Source organism: Drosophila rhopaloa, unplaced genomic scaffold (assembly GCF_018152115.1).
Source record: "Drosophila rhopaloa isolate 14029-0021.01 unplaced genomic scaffold, ASM1815211v1 contig_3, whole genome shotgun sequence".
In the NCBI taxonomy this organism is placed as follows: Eukaryota; Metazoa; Arthropoda; class Insecta; order Diptera; family Drosophilidae; genus Drosophila; species Drosophila rhopaloa.
In genome coordinates this window covers 26,353,974-26,374,601 of record NW_025335123.1, presented here as the reverse complement: position 1 = coordinate 26,374,601, position 20,628 = coordinate 26,353,974, and the positions used below count along the sequence as shown (strand labels likewise).

General features: G+C 44.3%; 1 protein-coding gene across 3 annotated transcripts; it reads left to right on the top strand.

Moving 5' to 3' along the window:
- The first annotated feature begins 512 nt into the window (after positions 1-512).
- On the top strand, positions 513-11,246 carry LOC108038342 (delta-sarcoglycan). 3 transcript variants are annotated; one of them, XM_017115122.2, is made up of 7 exons: positions 513-873; positions 3,947-4,426; positions 4,487-5,063; positions 5,139-5,259; positions 6,607-6,868; positions 8,877-9,000; positions 9,106-11,246. In XM_017115122.2, the coding sequence occupies exons 3-7, from the start codon at positions 4,563-4,565 to the stop codon at positions 9,292-9,294; spliced, it is 1,197 nt and encodes a 398-aa protein (XP_016970611.1). In that variant the 5' UTR covers positions 513-873; positions 3,947-4,426; positions 4,487-4,562; the 3' UTR covers positions 9,295-11,246. The 3 variants fall into 3 exon arrangements, with proteins under 3 accessions (XP_016970611.1, XP_016970612.1, XP_016970610.1); XM_017115123.2 differs by lacking the exon at positions 3,947-4,426 and having other exon boundaries at positions 513-777; XM_017115121.2 differs by lacking the exon at positions 3,947-4,426.
- Positions 11,247-20,628: the final 9,382 nt, after the last annotated feature.

The window sequence follows — 20,628 nt, the reverse complement described above, 5'->3', positions numbered from 1 at the left end:
TTCTCTAAAAATCTTTGTTTTCAACATGGTTTCAAGCCCCTTTTCAAATATTCGTAGAATGGGTTTGCAGAAAATTGTCACAAAATGGCGCTTCTAAGCCAAAATAGTGACTGTTCTGTCCAGCTGAGGATCTATACTATCGGTTACAGGTTGATTTTGCCCAGATAGCGCAGATAGCCCAGTTCATTAACTTTTCAGGGATCTTCGAGTCAAATCGGATTGACTCGAGTAGCAAGGCCGCCGGCAGAGAAGCAACCACGTGTTGCTCGCTCCGGCCAAAACGTAAACAAGTCGGATTCCCCGAGGGCCATGCATCTCGGTGTCCACTCGAGTGGTGCCGAGCAAGGACGATAAGCCGGTGGGGATGGGGACAGGGGAACCGGCCTCAGCCAACCGATGTTTGAGTGAAACAGTCGGTCGGAAGCGCCGTTCGGCGAAAGCTTTGCGGACACGAATCCGCCTCCGCAACTGGCTGCGCCGTGATTCTACCGTCAGTTGTTGTGTTAGCGTGTACGAGTACGGTTCCCGTGCGCGCATACGGCAGCGCTCTTCCGGCGTAAAATCAAAGAGAGATTCCAAAGTTCAAACGGCTTAAAAAATTATGTTCGAGTGTTTTTTTTGCTGTGTTTTCTTCTTTGCTACGTGCTGCGCGTTTTGAGTTCTGCGATTTTCGTTTATGTCTGGCTATCAAAATATTAAGGGTCAGCAAGTCGCTGCGATCGGACTCTAATTAAATGTGCCGTAATCAGGTCAACACAATAATATCTGCAAATTGATGTGCGTTTTCCTTTATTTCGATTATATAAAATTGTCTTACGTGGAATTGGCTAAAAATCATCTTTCAGTTGGCAATTAAGACTTTTCAGTGCAACAGTACGTATTTGATCTTGATTATGATAATTTCATCGGTGTCTCAGATTAAACAGAAGTGCCCACCAGAAAGCAACTGAATCTCTATTAAGCTGGTCTTCTAAGTGATTTTAAATTTTTCTTTCCTTTCAAAATCGAAAAAAACGACCCGTTTATTTAAATAGAAGGATTATTATTAATTTTCTCTTCACGTGTGGCCCGAACAGATCTGAAGCAGTGCCAATTCCATGCGGTTCGAAAGGCTCGTATTAGATTGTTCCCACATGATGGTGGAAAAGTTAAGAATTACAGCCCATACCCCTCTTACGCATGATTGGAATAAAAATGTCCTGCAGGCGGCTACCAGGACATAACAATATGCATACGAGTACAACAACGACAATGACAACAAGTGTTTTCTGCTGGCGTAGCCGCTGCTGTTGCCCAAACGTACGAGCGCCATTAAGTGTGGCAACTACAACCACCTTTCGCCCAAAACATGAAATTGTTGCAAAATATGGAACTGCTGTGCAGGAGTCGAAATGAGTGTTATGCCAAAACCACGACTCCGACTGGGACTGAGACCCAGTGTGCAGTACGGATATTAAACTCCGGGTCCGAGTCCCTTGCCAGGAACGTGCCGCAGCACAGCCTGCTCAACCCCACGTTGCTAGTTGGTAACAAAACCTAATTCGCCCAGACCACATATGCATATGGGTATCCAGACTTGTCTACGTCCGTGTCTGCGTCCGTCGTGTGTCTGGCCTTGTTGATAACTTAATAGCAAGACAATGCAATACTTTCCATTTACGAGTTTATTTCTGTAAGCGGGCGAAACCAAGTGCGGACTCCATTCTAGGCATCCCATCCACCTCCGTCTTCTTCAGTGCGTCTGCGGGTTTGAAGCCGGTCAGTACCTGCCTCGACATAAGCCCATTTCCCATTTAATTATACACCGCCTAGGACTTTTTTATAACAATATATGCTGTAGCTTCAGAATGCGCGCAACCAGCGCGAGATGTCTATGTGCTGCCGGGACAAGGTGCCAGTTCTCACAGTCCGAATGTTCTCACGTTCATATCAACAATGATCGGTTGGGTTTGTCTTTTTACCGAACCTAACTTCTGTTCGCAAAGCTACAGACTTTTGTACTCATCCTGCATACGCTTGGTATGGGCAGGAGCATAACTTCGTATAAACATCACAATGTAAACGGAAAAACTGCAGCCAACGTATGCATGGATGTGACAGAAGTCGCAATAAAAACGTGGAGCAGCAGAAGCAAAATTAAGTGAGCGGCAACTCTACTATAACGTGCGGCACGTGATGCTTGTGCCCGGCGGAGTTTATATTTCACTTCGTATCTTTCGGCAGTATAACCCACCGTCTGTCTGCAGATACTTAATCATCTTCAGCTCCCTTAAACAGATTTGGGAGCACGATCCTTGGCCTTCATCCGGCTTGGAAACTGGCTGAATTTTCAGTTTGCTGGGGAGTGGCAGTATAGAAATAGCTACGTCTGCTGTTCTCGACTTTCCCGAATTTTGCGGCAGTGGGATTACACTGCAACGTACCTAAAAAAATATATTTAATATCTTCGAAATATTTTTTTTACTCAAATCATGGTGCAGAATTAAAAACATTTATATTCTCTATGGCTGTGTCCATGAGCTACGGAGACGAGTTGCCAGTTTGCCCATTCCGATTGGTCTCCAGTTAATATCCCTCCTTTTTTTTGCATTTAGTCGAAAACACCCACAAATTTTCTTTTGTTGCTCAGTACGCTTTGTAGTTTGCAGTTTAAATTAATTCCACTTTACCGACAAATATCCCAACACGCCCTTCTCCACCGCTAGCTGGTATTTTTATATTGACCAACAGCTGCCCTTCGGATTTGGTGTTGCAAAAAAATCGGCAAATGCCACCCTCAGAATTCGTTTTTCCGATATTGACCACGATTGTGCAAGCCACAATTCCTAAACTTAAATTGCCTTAATTATATACTGAGAAGCCCTTCCTGCTCGTATTTTTTTTTCTATGGTCTTCACCACTTAGAATGCAGTGAAATAGAACGTAAACAATTGAAGTACTTGCCGACGCAGACTGTATAAACATTATGATAAACATAAACAAAAATCGGTACCTGGTGATCAGGTACGTATGCTTACGATCGAAAGCCAAGAAGTGATGTGACCAGAAGCGAAGAGATCGTAAAAATGTTTACGGGCAATTACTCAGTACACATGTGGAAACTATTCAACATTCTAATTTCGAATAGCCTTTGCCAAAATTGGGGCTAAGAATTTATTCATTCTAAGCGCCCCTACACTTCATTTCGTAATAAGTACTTCGTCAGGCCGCAGTTCTATAAATCGATTTCTATGCAAATCTATTTAAAAACAACCAAAGTCTGTCAATTTTCCCCAACATTTTCCGATCGGTCTTAGGGAGCCTTTAAATAGACCACCACAAATACAAGGGCATAAATGTGTGATTTGCATGGCAAAACTTGTCGATGTGTGTGTGTGTGCCAACCGCGGATGTCGGCATAACACGTTCCAATCTTATTAGATAGCACCGTGGTGATCGCTGATATAGGTACATACAGTCGCACATGACTAGATCGACTCGCCTGTTGATGCTAATGAAGAATAAAGATACTTTACAGGGTCGGAAATTTCACCTTTACTGCGTTGCAAGCTTCTGACTTAATTAAACTACCCACGGCAGGGGTATAATAATTTGCTAAACCGAAATTATCTATACATTTATTTATACATTTTTAGTGAGCGCGATGAATTTTAGTTATGGCACTGTTCCAAAATCGCGAGCACTGATCAGATTTGACCCAGTCAGTCGAAGAACCGGTATACAAGCCACCTGGTCGTTCCACTTCGACCTTTAAAGCACCAAAGGCAACATGATACAACCACTTTCAGCTGATTACGCATTACCTTTGACATCAGATTGGCTGGAAAATAATTCACTTGCAACTCTAGAATTACTTATTTATTTATTTATGAGCCTCATGAGCAAAAAGTCTATAATTTATTCATTTAAGCCTTTTTATTTTATTTATTATGATTTCTTTTGATAGTATGCCTTAATAAACTCCGAGCCCACCTTGTCGTCAGTTCCACAGTTCATGCATGTAAATTGGCCTCCCACTCTGCCCACGCAGCACACACATTCACCAGCATTCTGTAAATGTACGTAGCTGCAGGCATGCATAATTGAATGGCTCTACGTGTGAAGTCGCCAACAGCTGACGCCACTAAAGTCATCAACTTTTGCATTTGTACAACAGTCGCAATCGGAGCTAAAGCTGCAGGTGGAGCTGAAGCATGGTGCTAACAAGGCTATGAAGGCTAGCTGCAGCAGCCTGCTGAATATTTTAATGCCATCCGTGTTGCAGTCCATTCCGACAAACGAGGACTCCATAAAGGAGCGGCAACACTTTACCTTTGCAGGCCAGATTTATGGTTTCCAAGTGAGGACAGGGACTTCAGCTCAATTTGGCTCACACAATTCAGGGGTCAAAGGTGTCGGTGCCCCTCATAGCTCCCAATAAAGATTGGTATTTTTGAAAATTGGTCACAGCACATTTATTGAAACTATGAATATTGTTTACATTTAGTTTCTTTGCATAATACTGAAACCCAGCCATCATGGACGCCTCATGCAGCTACTAGCTGGTGTGCAGCAGCTCAGCAATGTTGGCTGCTGGCAGCAGTGAGATCAGTGACTTCGGGCCAACCTCGCGGCGACTGCAAACGAACTCCGCCGACAACAGCAGGCTCCGATTATCGGCTGGCACCACGCCCAAGCGACCTCATAAAACTTGCCACCGTCCCGGCCCAATGACAACCAGCAGTACCGGCGGAGCAAGCGGCAACGGAATCAGCAGTAGCTGTGGAGCTCAAATCGCTCCGTCCTCGACCAAGGGAGGAAGCGCCATGACGACTGTTACGGCGACGACGGGCAAGGCGACGGTCGGCCCCGGCCACGGTCATGGGCGGAATGACAGGGGGGGCCGCAACACCGCAGCTGGTGGCTCCAACGTGGAAGGGTTTGTCGGGGGGATCGAGACGTATTTGGGTCTCATCGGGTGGCGAAAGAAGTGCCTATACACCCTGCTGTTGCTGCTGATGTTGCTTATTATCACAAACCTCGTGCTAACCCTCTGGATACTCAAAGTAATGGAGTTCTCAACGGTAATTTTGTACCAAGCTCCCGTGATAGACGCATCATAGACTGTCCTCCACTAACTCTCCACTTATCGCTTTCAGGAGGGCATGGGTCAGCTCAAAATCGTACCCGGTGGCATACAGCTGTCGGGACAAGCGATAATTATGGACATGCTGCGCGCATCGACAATCCGTTCGCGGCACGGTCAACCCATATCCATAGGTGAGTGTGAATTGCGTTCTCGTCACTAGCCTCTGGCGTTATCGAGCGATTATGTGCGAACAAACACCGTCATACAGGCAACCGCCACCCCGTTCAGATGTGTGCCTTCCCTTCCTTACCCCTCCATTGTCCACTCAGTGCGACGCCCTTGAGTATTAATATTCAATTCATACATTTTTACCATTCACGTTCCCATATTCCACATACGATGGGTAAGACGGCCTGACCACGACGCCGCAGCAGTGATGAGCTATGGCTAAGCATTAGGGTTTTTATGGGACATTTACCACCATTTACCTCCACTGTTGAACTTTCTCTGCAAATGTCAGAGTCATGGACGGCGCTGCTTGCTGCCTCCGATGACTGGCTGAAAGGCTTGCCGCTATTATGCAACCTCAGAAAAGCGTTTGCAGGCCCATTTGTTGGCCTGTGCTTGAGGGCAAGTATGCTAAGCTTAAGCATTCAGAGATGTGGATTCATAAAGAAAGAGGACAGTGCACAGACAGGTGTTCGGAGACGGACGATAGACGATGGACAACGACAAATGTGTGGCCGTTGTCAGTCAAGACATAAATTAACAGATATCAAGCATTTTGGCCAGGCGAGCAGGAAATCAGTGACGCTAAGAGTCTGCAAATGAGATCGGGACTGCGGAGCAGCGCCTTAAACGCCAGCCGATGGAGCAGCAGCCAAGATGTACAATTACAGATAAGCCATATGAAACCACGACCAAAGAAGACTGATGCGATTTCCAAAGGACCTTCGTCCATGTGTCGACAGGAAAGTGCTATCAAAAAGCAAAGCAGGGGTAGCACGCGAACAGCAGAGCATTTCCCGCAGCGATAAGCAGCCACAGACACGCGCGCGGAAGCGGGGGCCCTGGCTGTGACAGTAAAGTCCTCGCAGATGGGCGGATGGACCCGACGGGGAGTGTGGGGCGGTGACGGGTCACGGCGGAGGACAGCCCCACCAGGTGACGGCGGTTGCTGATAGTTGATAGCCAAGAGCGACCGCGGTGCGGCGCACTGAGCTGAGACAATGGCGGAGAGGAGAGCCCAAGATTTGATTTCCGTTTCCGCCGTCTTGTTATGTACTATCTTAGCCAGGTATCCTCCTTTATCTGCATGCACGTGTGTGGTGTCTTTTTGGCGCTGTGTGTTTACATATTTATATTGCAAGTATTGGTAAAATTACCTGTATTTTTTCATACAAACATTTCGATTAATTCTGTCTTCCCCCTTTCAATCCTCCGTAAATATCTATATCATTTATGTCGCACCTCTGTTTCTGTTTCCATTTCTCCGACTTTCGTGCAACTCGACGGCCCACCGTCGCCATCATCAATAGAATCATCACGTAATTTTTCAATCAATACACGTGACCCGAATGGAATGATTGAGAATCATTTATTTCTGGGACACGATAAGTTCGAGTGCCTGTCTGCGGGATTTCGCATAAATGACACCAACGGACGCAGCCTGTTTTCCGTAAACCGAAACGAAGTGGCAATCGGAGCGCACGCCCTGCGGATCGACGGCGAGGGTGGCGCCGTCTTTCGGGATTCCGTGCAGACGCCGCATGTGCGCGCCGAGCCAGGTCGGGAGTTGAGGTAAGTGCAGATTCCAGAGTCCAGTCTAGACCCTGAAAACCGGGGCTGAGATGAGACCGTGGCCCAAGCGATCTGCCGTTGAAGAGTCAAGACCGGAATGCATGCCGGTGCCAAGTCCATGGCCAATTAAAGTAAATGAAATCGAAAGCCAATCTACTGTAGCCACTCGCAGCCCGGTGTTGAAATTCAATGACTGTAATAAATTTCCAGGAATTCGTAGCGGGGCAGCATCTAGTCCGCGTCAGACTGGGACGGGTATGGCATACTGTGGCCACATATTGGTAATAAACAAGAAAGAAAGCAAACTTCGGCCAGCCGAAGATTATATAACCTTGCAGTTATTACAAATCGACATTTCGATTTCTATGTCTATTTTACTAAAAACAATGAAGCAATGTCGATTTTGCGCTGCATTTTGCCATCGTTTCTATGACAGCTATATGATATTGTTGTCCAATTTTAATTTAATTAAAACCACAATTCCATAATATTTATTTATTACCAAATTTCAAAGAACAAAAAAAAACAACATTTTTTTTGAATTTTTTTCCGATTGTTCCTATGGGAGCTAAATGATATAGTCGCCCGATCCGGCTCGTTCCGACTTATATACTACCTGCAATAGAAAGACAACTTTTGGGAATGTTTCAAACAGATAGCTTCAACTAGTTTGCGTTAAAACGGGCGGACGGACGGACGGACGGACGGACGAACAGACGGACGGACATGGCTAGATCGACTCTCCTGGTCATACTGATCAAGAATATATATACTTTATAGGGTCGGAAATGTCACCTTCACTGCGTTGCAAACTTTTGACTGAAATTATAATACCCTCTGCAATGGTATAAAAAGAAAGAAAGCATAGTTTTGGCCAGCCAAGGTTCATATACCCTTATATAAGTTTAAAATTAATCAAGCTTCGTTGATTTTCCAACGCATATTTCGATCGTTCCCAGCTTTATCATAATATAGACGTAGGAATTTTATAGAATTGAAACCGTAATTCTAAAGACGTTTAATACTACACTATATACTATTTCGGAACATATTCTTATATGTTTAAAAACAACGATATTATATATTCTTATACCCTGGCAGAGGGTACTATAATATCAGTAAAAAGTTTCATATGTTGTGTAATACCTCCTGCATTGGTATAAAAATTAAAAGCAAACACTCAGATGCGTTCGTGTGCGTCTGTCAACGTAACCTTTGCGGTAACAAAACAACAGTCACATCACCGACAGTCCCTCACATCGCCACAAATGGCAGTCGAGTGTGGGATAGGTGGTAGCCTGGTAGTGCACTGCACCCGCACCTGCACTGCTACCAACATTCCACCATCCTCTCCACGAGGTGTCGGTATTCAGCTCACTGAGCGTGGGCTGGCAAGTGAAATATTTATACACATTTGTCAGAATGTACCCAATCGATGCCAGTGAATTACAAAGCGCTAAAGGGGCAAGATTTTTTTTCCTGTTTTGCTAGGCAAACGCTGGACGGGAATCGGACTGGGATTGGGACTTCGGCTGGCTTTGGGAGCCAGTCGCTGCATTATGCGACAGCGGCCCACAAATCGCCCATTTGTACGCGTGTGTACATATAAACCATTAACAGGATCGTCGGCTTGAAATAACATTTTCATTGACAAATTTGGTGATAGCTGCTTGTTGGTTCATGAAAATTACAAATTGTCTAGCGCCCGATACACACGATATTTCAGTTGACGAACCGGTCGGCGATGGCAGCGATTTTAACGCGAAGTCAAATCAGCTATTCAAATTGGAATTGCACAGTTTTTGAGGCACCATTGATGCGGCCCAGTGACTGACTTTACGTTTCATTAGGCCGACGTTCGAGGAAAGGGCTCGTTCACCACGTGCAGTCTCTGTGGCTGTGGTTATCCACTTTTTACGGACTCCTCGGGACTGGGCAAGAGTTGTTTACCAGGGCCATTTACTAACCAAGGTGCCGTCGCAACGCTTGCACCGTGTTTTAATTACAGACTCGAATCTCCCACCCGCCAATTGGAGATGACGGCGGCCAAGGACATAAATTTGCAGTCCCGGGCTGGAGGCATAGAAGTCGTGGCGCTGGAAGACGTTAAGTTCCGAGCCCTCGATGGGAGCGTAAGTATGGTTCAAGGGTCATGTCCAGTCAAATTGGAGAAGTAGCAGGCGCAACAGTGGTTTACTGCAAAATCACTTGTCTACCTTGTGCTCTTATCGATGCAGCTGCGACTGGAGTCTTCGAAGATTCTCATGCCCAACCTGCGAATGGCCCAGCCGCCCATCCTAGGTACCGCCCAGAGGATGGATCACATGCACCGAGTCTTCCAACTCTGCGCCTGCTCAAACGGCAAGCTTTTTCTGGCAGCGTCGCACTCGATATGTGCGGGTGACGACTCTACCGTCTGCAGATGATTGCAAGGCATCACGCGCTGGCAGTCCACGTCCACGTCCAAAAGCGAGGTTCGGGGTGAAGACGATTTTGACGCCGTTTAAGAAGCTAGGCCTCCGGACAGCCCAGTATACAAGATCGCCATTGCTCATTACCACAACTATAGCTGTATGCACAGGCAACGTCGCATCCATGTTAATTATTCATACGCTAACTGTAACATAGAATGGTATACATAACTAGTAGAAAACACTCAAATATGGTTAATCATGCATATGCGTACACCCTGCATCCATAAATGTTTATACCCAAAAAAATCAAGAGCTTCTTAGACACTTGGATGTTGTGTACTATTATACCAGAAGGCAGTTCAGAGACATAGGCATATCCTTCATATACATATGCTATATCACCAAAGCAACTACTAATGAATTATAATTATCAGACAAATATAAATTTATAATCGATCATAGGAAACTACCAGAGCCGTCTCCTGTAATGAATATATTCGCATTGTCGTAACAACGTAGTAAAACACTTCAAAACTTTATTGGTATGACCTTCCCTAATGTAACTATATTTCCCCACAGCTGGACACCGTTTTACAAGCTGGGTTATACTCAATTTGTATACCCTTGCAGAGGATTATATATTTTGGACATAAGTTTGCAACGCGTTGAGGAGACATTTGCGACTCTATGTTAATTATATATATATATATTTATATATATAAATATATTAATCAGCATCACCAGAAGAGACGAACTGGCCATATCCGCCTGCCCGTCCGTCCGTTTGTTAATATTTTAGCCCCTATCAAAAATGCAAAAATAGTCAAATACATTTTTTTTAAGTCAACTTGGAATCGATGCGTTAAGATCTCATCTGGTCAAACCAGTAATTTTTTTTGGTGTGCGTCCAATTATATCTTAGTCAATAAGATAAAAGAAAAAAATATTTTAGCAAGTTTTTCTCTATCGTTCAAATGGCAGCTGTAAAATGTAAATCTGCAATTTTTATCAGTGAACACATCCTGACATCAAAGCCGTTTTCGAACCTGCGTACATATATAAAAAGACGAGTGCAAAAGTTTATAGTCTTAAAGACCAACATGGCCAGAAATGCTGATTAAGACTAGTCATACCTACTTTATATGGTCGGAAATGTTTAATTTACTGCGGTTCAAACTTTTGGACAAAACTATAATATCCTCTCCAAGGGTATAAAAATTAGTTTTTAAGTACAATAAAAACAATTTTTTTTAAAGTACATTTTCAAATTTGGAATTGAACAAGAAGACTTTCTTGAAACGTCTGGGGTCGATTTTATACACGGTAGACCCATTGACACATAGCAGTCCTAAGTAATTGTACATAAGACTGCCTTCTTTATCATACTATATTACGAATTGAATCGGCCGTAATTGTAACTGTATTCATTTAGATAATAACGCAAAATCTATTTAAACAGTTTTTTTGATAATTATGATCAGAATCCAAAGCATCATGCTGACATTAAGCACAATACAAAGACAATGAAATATCATCCAATGAATCACAAGAGCTATTTATACCTTAACCTATACATGTGTAATATTACAGATACACATATGAAAACAAACACGAATATCGGTATAAATATGGATACAAAATGAAATATGAGTAAATTACTTTGAACATGGATATAAATATAAAATATATATTAATAGAGTTGAATATGAAATTGCTGTTGAATTTTTGAAGTGCGAGAACACTGATATATAGATATATTTAAAAATAATCAAATATATTTGTATCTGTATCTATGCAAGCATAAGGCAAATGCTTTTAGAGAGGCATTACGTTTAATATGTGGTTGATTTTTTTTAGCACGGTTAGGAAACATAATGTTTAAATAGAAAGTTTGGTGTGGATGCAAGAAACTTTTATATCACATATATTGTAATACAGCAAGGTACTAAAATAGAAATACATGCGTAAACCACAACTAAATCTATTTTAAAGTTAATTTAAAAACAGGCCTCTGAATACATTTGCCAGGATACGGAAAACAAGGAGCAGAAAACAACAATTTCTGTCCCTGCAATTGGTTGGACATACGGATTTTTAATTCGACGGCTGGGATTGTGCGCACTTTTTACAGCAAAGCGCTCAAACGAGGACTCAAGCCGAGTGCTCGTTGGTTAACGCCTTCTAGCGCCACTTCAATTGAACCGTAGAGCGTTTGAAGTGTTTTTGGGTGCGTCTAAGCGACGCCGACGATAGCACAGTGACGATGATGGGAATTCAACGGCATCGTCAGCGAGGACTCAGACATGGGCCGTACATGGCCAGCCGGGGCAAGTGATGTGGTCGTGGTCGTGGTCTTGGCTTCGTCCTTACCGTCGTGGTCGTCGTCGTCGTTGTGGGAGTTTCCGACCAAACGTCCGACGACACACGACGACTCCTCGGGCAGCTAAATTGAGTTATTCTCTAAGCGAAAGACTGATTTGAGCTGAAAACGAGCTTAACAAGCGTTGCCAAGAAGCTTTGTGAGCAGGAGCAGTGAAAGTTGCCGCGCGCGCTTGCCTGTTCTATTTGAAAGCTTCTGTAGCCGCAACTTCATGACTGGATCCAAGTGCAGACGCATCGTTGGCCTTCGTTCCCAATGGACTCGCCATCGTCAATGGCTCATGTTTCATTTATTGGCTACTCGGCAGGTAACTGCCAGATTGAATACGGCAGCTGAACCCTTCAACTTCGCCTGAGATGCATTTTGTTGGGATGGGTTCAAGATTAGTCACCTCTCCCCGGCAGATTCAGTCTATCCGACAAGCAGGTATCTAGAGTTTAGACAATGGAGTGGGTACAGCGTGGCTCTCTTGACGTTATATTTAGTATTCTATTAATATTCTAATAGGCGCTTTTGTACTTTCTCCCCTCATTGGCACGGTTGTCGCTTTGTCTTATGGTCCTCAAACGATGCTTCGTGTGTGTGTACAAGCAGTAATTACATAAAATTTTGTAATTACCACACTAACAAAATGTTAGCTAGGAAGCAGCCTACGCAAGCCTTCCATTTGACACTGAAGTGTGTTTCAGCCTTGAGCACATAGTTTAAATTACAATGGAAAAACTCAACTGCTAGGGTAGTTTTGTAGCTTTGACCTGTCTTAAGCCGTTAAAAAATTTAAATGAAAACACCTTGTGGCCCCATATGTGCGCGGCCATAAATTCTGCAGGCCACCGCCGCGTCCACCCATCCACATCCAACGTTAACGGCAGACAGAGACTCAACATTCTTCCTGGGGGAGAGAGACGCAACAGTTAGTTAACGATATCTAAAATGGATGTAAAACTGCGCGAAGCTGACAAATTAAGTATGCATGAAAGTGGCAGCGCCACACACACATGAGCTGTATATGTATACACGAACACGAATACTTAAGCAAGCGAGGAGGGCGGAGGAGAGTTCTTTTCACGTTGCAGTTAATAGGATTTGGCTAGAGAGGGGGACCAATTTATTTGTTTAATTTGTTTACAAGACCTTCAAGTCATTGTAGTACTTGCAACAGTGTTGACGGTGAAGCGTTGCGCGACTTAAGTCGGCATGTGTGCACGTTTTCACGGCGGTGTGAGTGTGAGTGTCCCAGGGTATGGGAGTGCGGATGTATGGATCTTTGGGTGCATACCTTAACTGACGTTTAAATGGGCAATTAGGCAAAGCTGTGTAATGTTTTCATCGTTAAGAACGTACGTGGCAAGGCCACCCCACCTTCTGCAAGGTCGGATTAGGTATTGACCCCGTCCGTGTGGCTCGGACCACCTTTTGAGCTCAGATGACTTGTTATATCCCGACGCAGCACACCCACTGAGTCAGTGAGCCGGCTAGCTGCCATCAGAATGATCTGCGGTTTACCGCGTTGACGGGCTCCATCACGGCTAGGCTTCAGAGCCTCCAGAACCACTCAGTCCAAGTGTCTTTGCCTTTGACGAGCAACTTGAAACAGTCATTTTTCCCTGGCAGCAAGGCACCGGTACCTCATCCATTTATTAACTTATTAAATTACACACATGCTTGCACAGGTTGCCGGGCCACAGCCACATCCCTGGGTGGTCGACTGGGAGTGGAGACTGAAGCTGGGCGGGTGGTTAATTTATTTGCATGAAAACATACGTACATAGTTGCAACTTGCAGGCTTATGACTCTATAGTGAGTGCTCAACCTTCATCTCTCCAATCCTTGTGGAAAGGACGCACTTACTTTGTGGCCCTTTGCACCGTGCGTATAACACCAAAGTTTGGAAAGGAGGACCTAGAAATAGTCGCTTTCGGCATTGCCATTTGTGTCTTATCTCGTTCTCTGTGCCAGACCCGGGTCCAAGCTGCTAAACGAATTTATGTCGTAATGAATGTCGGTGGCCACATATCTCTGTGTCTATCAGCGCTTTATGCACAGTTCAGCACTTATTTTGCTCCGGCCTCAGCCTATGGGTTGGACTAGCATATATAGGAGGTCGGGTGTGTATCTTGATATTGTTCGTGCTATCCTTATTGCGTTGTGGGCATGGCATTTCGAGGAAATAGTTATCCAAAGCATTTGGAATGCATTCCAAGCTGGGGTAGCGGGCCGGTGGCGGAGATACCGACTACCTTTTAAATATGTTGCGCATTTAAGCGGGAGCTTATCAGCGCAAGTTTAAAAATTTAAAAAAAAAATGTTACTAGCCGACGTAGCCAAACTGAACTTTGAGTGTTAAGCTGGTCCCAAGCTTAAGGCAAACCAAAGGTGAAAAATGCCTACGATTTGTGCTTAAATTATGAGCTGCTCACTTTGCCCTTAATAGTTTCCCCTTGTCTTAACTCATTTACAACCTTCTAAGGCTGTCCATGGCATGCCCTTCCTTTATTAACACTTATTTTAATAAGAAGTGTTTACCTCGATTTCCAGAAAATTATAATCTGCTGTATCTCGCTCCGGTCATCGTAAATTTTGAATAATATAGTCAACAGCTTAAGACAATATTTGCAGTTATTTCGTTTTCACCACCCTAAAGTAGAGAGTATCTGCGGTTCGGCTTTCCGTTGTCGGGGCTAGGAGTTTGTCTCTTTCAGCCTCTTCGCGTTTTTTACGAGCTGTTACCGGTCGTGCCCACGCCAATGCGTGTTAAGAGGCAATTAAATCCGAATTACATTCTGCTCCTTTTTGCAGCCCGTCAGGTACACCTATGTGTATGTGGGGTTGTTAACGTAAGTTCCCTTCAGGAGTAAAGCGGCAGGTGTGCCAAGCGCCACGCTGCCTGGTGCGATTTGGACACCACTTTCACTCCCCTCCAAGCCTAATAGCCCAAAGCAGTTCCTGACCCCAGCAGGATCCGAGAACGAATGCCGATAAGGCTTGAAAAGTTCAAGAAGCTAGTTGCCAGTTGGCAGGACTTGCCAACTAAGTCACTGTACACTGTTCATGGGCCAAATGCCTACACGTGCCAATTAAAGATAAATTTTAATTGCCGCCACAGAATGGAGATTTATATGTTAAGCATTAACCAAGCAAATCGGATTAGTTTATCGTTAGTTTAATTTAACTGAACAAGCTTTCATCTCTGCTTTCAAATTTTCAAATCAAAACCAAGAATTATCATATGCGTTTGAATGTCAAAGGCGCTAGACCGCAAAAAAGTTACATATATTAAATTTGGGTAACTCAACCAATTCACATCAAGCGAGTGGAATTGAATGTGACTGGTCGAGAAAAAAACAAACAGAGTTATATTGTGATTTAAAGCCAAAACTCACTCAAATAAGTTTTACTCGTCTCCAATGCACCCGGAAAAACATTTGTCCCGAAAAGGAAACTAAGATAATTGACTTGCATTTAATATTTTAGAACCAAATTTTTATTGAATTATTATTTTATGTAGGGGGCGAAGTGGCACGGTAGGCAATGCGGCCAAAACAGTATAATTTAAACAAGTGTAAAGTGTATGTAATGTGTGTAATTTTTATTAACTCTAAGAAGGTACAGAATGATGGACACATTAGGAAAAGCGACAAGATATATATATATAATTTTCGATTTTAAAAATACATTTTTAAATTTATAAAAATAGATCCATATCATATGAATGATCGAAAATGTATAGCAAAGGCGACATAGCTTTATTGTTTTTAAACATATGGTATATATAAACATACATATCTATGTAAAGTCGTGTTTTTGGGTATTACATTAAATACATTACATTGGTATAGCAAAAGGGATTAAAAACCTAGACTTGCTTTCTGCTTACTCATCAGTTGCCTCCAACACTTTGAGCTACTTAATTTGGATAACTTCAGAGGGTCGACTCTAATGTTTATACTTTTAAAACTGGACCGATTGGGATCGGAATGGTCAAATGCAGAAAACACTTTTGCAGACAATTATCTTGCAAGTTCTGAGCTGCAATTGTTCACAGTGTAGAAAAGCAGCAAAAATACTTGCTTAAAACGCCCTGCTGGCGCGGCAGAAAACGGGTTTACCATATCGCCATCATGTCATTACTAAGGCCCAAATGAAGCCATTCAACCCAAACTACTCTGGGAAGAGGCACTGCAAACGGGAGTCAATAGTGGGGGTGGGGTTCCAGAGTGTCGGTGTGTGTGCAGACCCAACTTAATCCTTTTGTGAACAAACATACGCTCTTTAGCTCGATGACCGAGCCGAGACCTGGTCCTGGTCCTGGTCCTGGTCCTGACTCTGAATCAGAGCTGGTACTGGCTCTGTTTCTGTTTAAGACCTGGGGAGGAGGTCACAAAAAGTGTGGCAAGCGGAAATCAAATGAAAAACTCGTGCGTCGCCCCAAAATAGCACAGAAATAGTATAAAACAAAATAAAATAAACTTTTCCGAACGCATTTCTATTGTCAGCGGCACAGTCTTCGCCGTCGTCGTCTCTTTCGGAGGGTGAAAACTTTCCTGGACCATTGTAGCGGTGTGCGGGTGCCCGCCTTTTGTTTGTTGTTCTCCGGCAGTAAGAGCGTTTGTTTTCTTTTCCCCTTTATTACGTATTTCATTTTTTAGCTGTGGCTGTGGCAGTGGCAGAAGCAGACGCAGAAACCAAACCGTTCACTTCATTTGCCTACACGACCGAGTCAAGGAGCACTTCGTATGGATGGGATGTCGCGGGCGGAGCGGGGGTGCAGGCGCTGTTGCAGCGGCTGTTCCTGACACAGCCAAGGGGAGCGGGGAAGGGAGCCTGCGCCGGCAAAAGGACAAACTTTTGTCGCTTGGTAATGATGGCATTTTGGAATTGCTGCTCCAATCGTTGTTATTGTTGTTTTTAAAGTTTCGTGCACACAAGTTTAAACAAAGCAGCCGCCAGTCCCATAAACAGTCGACAGGCGTTGCGTTCATGGGTCAAACAACAGTGACTTGTGGGGGGAAAGGTGGGCAGCAGCTGCAACTGCAACTGCACCGCGCTACGCTAGTCGTATACTTAATGCTCTAACCGTTCTAGTGGCATCAAGTATACCAGCTTGAGGCGAAGAAAGAATCACATTAAATAATAGAATAAAGCGCTTTGTTTGCCCTAGTCCAATAACAATGACAGCCAATGGGGTTGACTTGCCACAGATTGTGTGTTTCGACAGAGCCCCAATAGTTGTGCGTGGTGCGGAGCTGTTATCACTTAATTAAAAACATAAAACTTGCCGTCATTAGTGGAGCAAACCCATGAGTTTGCTGTAACTGGGCTTGCTAATCAGCTTACGCACTGCCCTATAAATTTTCCTCTGTCCTCCGCATTAGCAATGGCAATTGGCAAATTATTTGCCACGAAAACGTTACCATTGACCAGCGCGTCGGTCATAAGTTTCATGTAACTGATCTTATCGGACGCAGAAGCTGTACGCTTCACTAAACACTGTGTACTAGACTGGGGACTTTGGTTCGCCCAGCGCTGGGGACGTGATAAGAGAAATGAGCAATGCTTGTGGGTAAGTCAGATTACATATTTGTGTTCAATGCTATGGCACATTTTGCAGTTACATTACGGTGCCGAGAAAGAGATGGCTAGCAGGTCATGAGGTGAACTTCGAACTCCACTGCAGATACCTTGCCTCCCAGTTGCACCATTTAAGCGTTTTATTAACTCTTCCTTCACCAGCTCATCATCAATAGAAGGAGCATCCGCCGTTGGTCGATGACAACTTGACTCATTTTTGAGATGGGACGCAATGAGGTATAATGACATGGCTGTCAGGTCCCCGTCAAGTTTTAAAATGCGTTTAATTTGTTTCTCAAGAATTCGCACAAAGCGTGCCAAGTTGCTTCGTCCCTCTGCCGCTCTGCCGCTTGACTGCCATAGTCTGAGTAAGGACCGCACTCCGCAACTCCACATCTCCTGCTCCGTTAGCGCCCGCCAGCGCCGTCTGTCCCAACAATGATCCTTCGTCCTCGTCCAGACTCTTTAGCGTGGCTTGGGCGCGTTATCTCCGATTCCAAGTCAAGTTCGCTGGCACGCTTAATTACCGTCCCCCCGCCGCCCGTTTTTTCCTCCCCTGCCTTGGATAACCGACAGTCGGAAAATATGCTGTGACGTCATTTAGCTTCAATTAAATAGCTAAGGATTGCATGAGGATTTTTAATTAAAATTTACTTTGTAAATTATACGTTCAAGGATTTGCCCAGTGCGTGCTCCCACATCCAATTCACTCTTTACGGCTGATTGTTTATCGTTAAGCGTCTTCTCATTTGCCAGTTTTGCTATTTTGTGCAAACCAAAAAACGAATCGAGTCCGAAAATGCCCTACACAAAAGTTTGTGCAAACAAGAGAAAAGTCAGATAAAAAATCACATGGCTTAATCCCAAAGATCCCGTTTTAAGACTGTGGAATACTGTGTTCGAAGACGATATCTCCACGTTAGACCTGAGGAACTATAACCCAATGTTTTCCGTACATTTATGTATTCAAATATGCATTTTAAAGGTAGAAGTCATTTCAAGTCCTGAATGGAGAGCCAGGCTGATCAAATTAAAAGCAAGGTTAAACTAAGAACCTAAGGGAAAGAGCTTGGGACTGGGACAAACACACATGCAGCTGTTTCAAAGTTGTTTTATATGGAGAATAAATTGGTTTTGCCATGGCGTACCATTGTCGATGCTGTCGTTGCGTTGTTTTGCTCTGCTTTGCTTTTGTTATGGCTCTCGACGCTTATTGCAAAACGTATTTACTGTCGAAAATGTCTTTTTATTTGCATAAGTTAAATAATTGCCGTTTACCGATACAATTTATCCATATAGTAATATTGTTGCAAATTAAATCAGTGGCAAATTTCAGCAATTAATCGCTAACTAGTGCCTCCGCCTGCCCCGCTTGTTGCTGAGCCTATGGTCAAGGGTTTTCCTCATGGAAAGACCAAAAAGGACCCATACATCGATTTAAGGAAAGGGGAATTAACCTGACTTTTCTAACCCAAGTCGCCTTCGTTCGACCAACAGCTTGTTGTATCAATTGACAGCGAATAAAATGTCAGTTGGGTCGCAAACATGAGGGCGGATATACAAGAGACATGCGAGCAGAGCATTTAAGTGTCCAATTTTTGGGAACCACAAACAAGACAACACGAGGAAGACAAACAACACAAAACAGAAACACAAATGCCAATCGAATTCAGACCTGGCAATCTTAGCCACACAGCTCGAAAACACGCAAACAAAACGGAAGAAAAAGAGGTTGACAGCACGCCGAAGGAATATAACAATGATGTTGGTAGCGGCAGCAGGACTGGGAACTGGGATCTGGGTATTGGGTACTGGGTATTGGGTACTGGGTACTGCGTCCCAGTCCCAATCGAACACCGAGCAGCCAAAGGTCGCCCATCGACAGACAGCCACTTACATAGGTTGGATCACGCCGTATTGAAGGGGCCCGAATCCGGACTCCCGACTCTGGAGTCTTGAGAGCTTTGTCGTGAACTGTGTGCGTATATTGAAACGTATGAGCATATTATCTACGTGTTTACATCCCAATTTGATTCCCCGATGATTGCCGTCGTCTCCCACTACCTCGCCTTTTGTTTTGCCTTGAAAGATTTGTTGGTAATTTGTTTAGCCCGTTCACAGCTCAATACGCATACAACGCCACCCGGTCTACGGAGGAAGTTGGGTTGGGTTTGGTTTCTTTCGATTTCCGTTCGACAGCGCAGGATATCTTGTGAGCTTAGTCACTTACAGCCAAGTCTCAGGAACAGGCATCCCAACTGCGTTTTTTTTGTACGTTATGTTTACTGCCTGTCTTATAACTTCCGAGACAGCCCTAATAACTGCTGATTGTGTGATTTCCCCACCAGCCGAACTCTGTCCACTCTGTTCGATGTGTTGCGTGTCGTCCAACTTGGCCTACAGCACTCCCTGCCAGACCGCCCCTTTTGCTGGCTGTCGACGTTTCTGTTGGCATTGACCCTCCGGAGACCTTTTCGTACACTCATAAATGTCTTTCAATCATAATGTTTCAATAAGTCAAAATCGATTACGAACTTCATATGAAATTTATTGCACTTTCGCAAATATGACATTGACTGGTTGTTGGCGGCGATGTGTGTATCGGCGTGTGTACATGTTTACCACTCTCTGTGTGCTGTGCGTGGGCACATAAGAACAGCCGGATGATGGGCTGACAAGTAGAAGAGGGTGTGGGTGGTGGGCATTGGGTGGTTAGCGGTTGGTTAAGCATCGGCATTGCCATCGAGCCGGACTTCAATCTGACGCGCATGTGTACCGCATTTGTGGTTTGTTTATCGCAAGGTGGGCCGATATGGAAGTGGCCGCATGCACACAAAATTGAATTTGCCGAAGGGGCAAAATGCTTAAATATTTAGTTAAATGATTGACAAGGATTGCTCGACTGTATTACCGTGGTCTGGCTACGTGCTGTGGCCACTCGTGGCGCCCACTCACCCGCATACAAACAAAAAGGGAGCACCGGGAGGCAGGCACACGCCCACGCACAATCCATTAACATTGACTGCGATTATTTGAATATTGACAAATTATTGACTGCTGAGCATTTCGAAGAGTAAAAGGATTAGCCCGTGATCCCCTACGTTGATGGGAGCTAAGGCTCCGCCGATTATCGCATTGTTCATCATTTCATTTCGGTCCCTGCCACATCTGACTACATACCTTCTTATAAGCTATCCCATTGAGTTCGCCGGAGCGGAAGGTCGCAGCACATTGTCCAGTCGCAGTTGTGAGCAGAGGCAAATCATTTGCTAAAAGCAACGCAGTAGGGACGGCCGACGTAGCACACCCAAAACCACAATCACATACGCATACTGGGCACGCCAGAGTTCGCTTGAGCAGTTTCCCTTGCATTTCTTTCAAAACCGCTTTTGCGT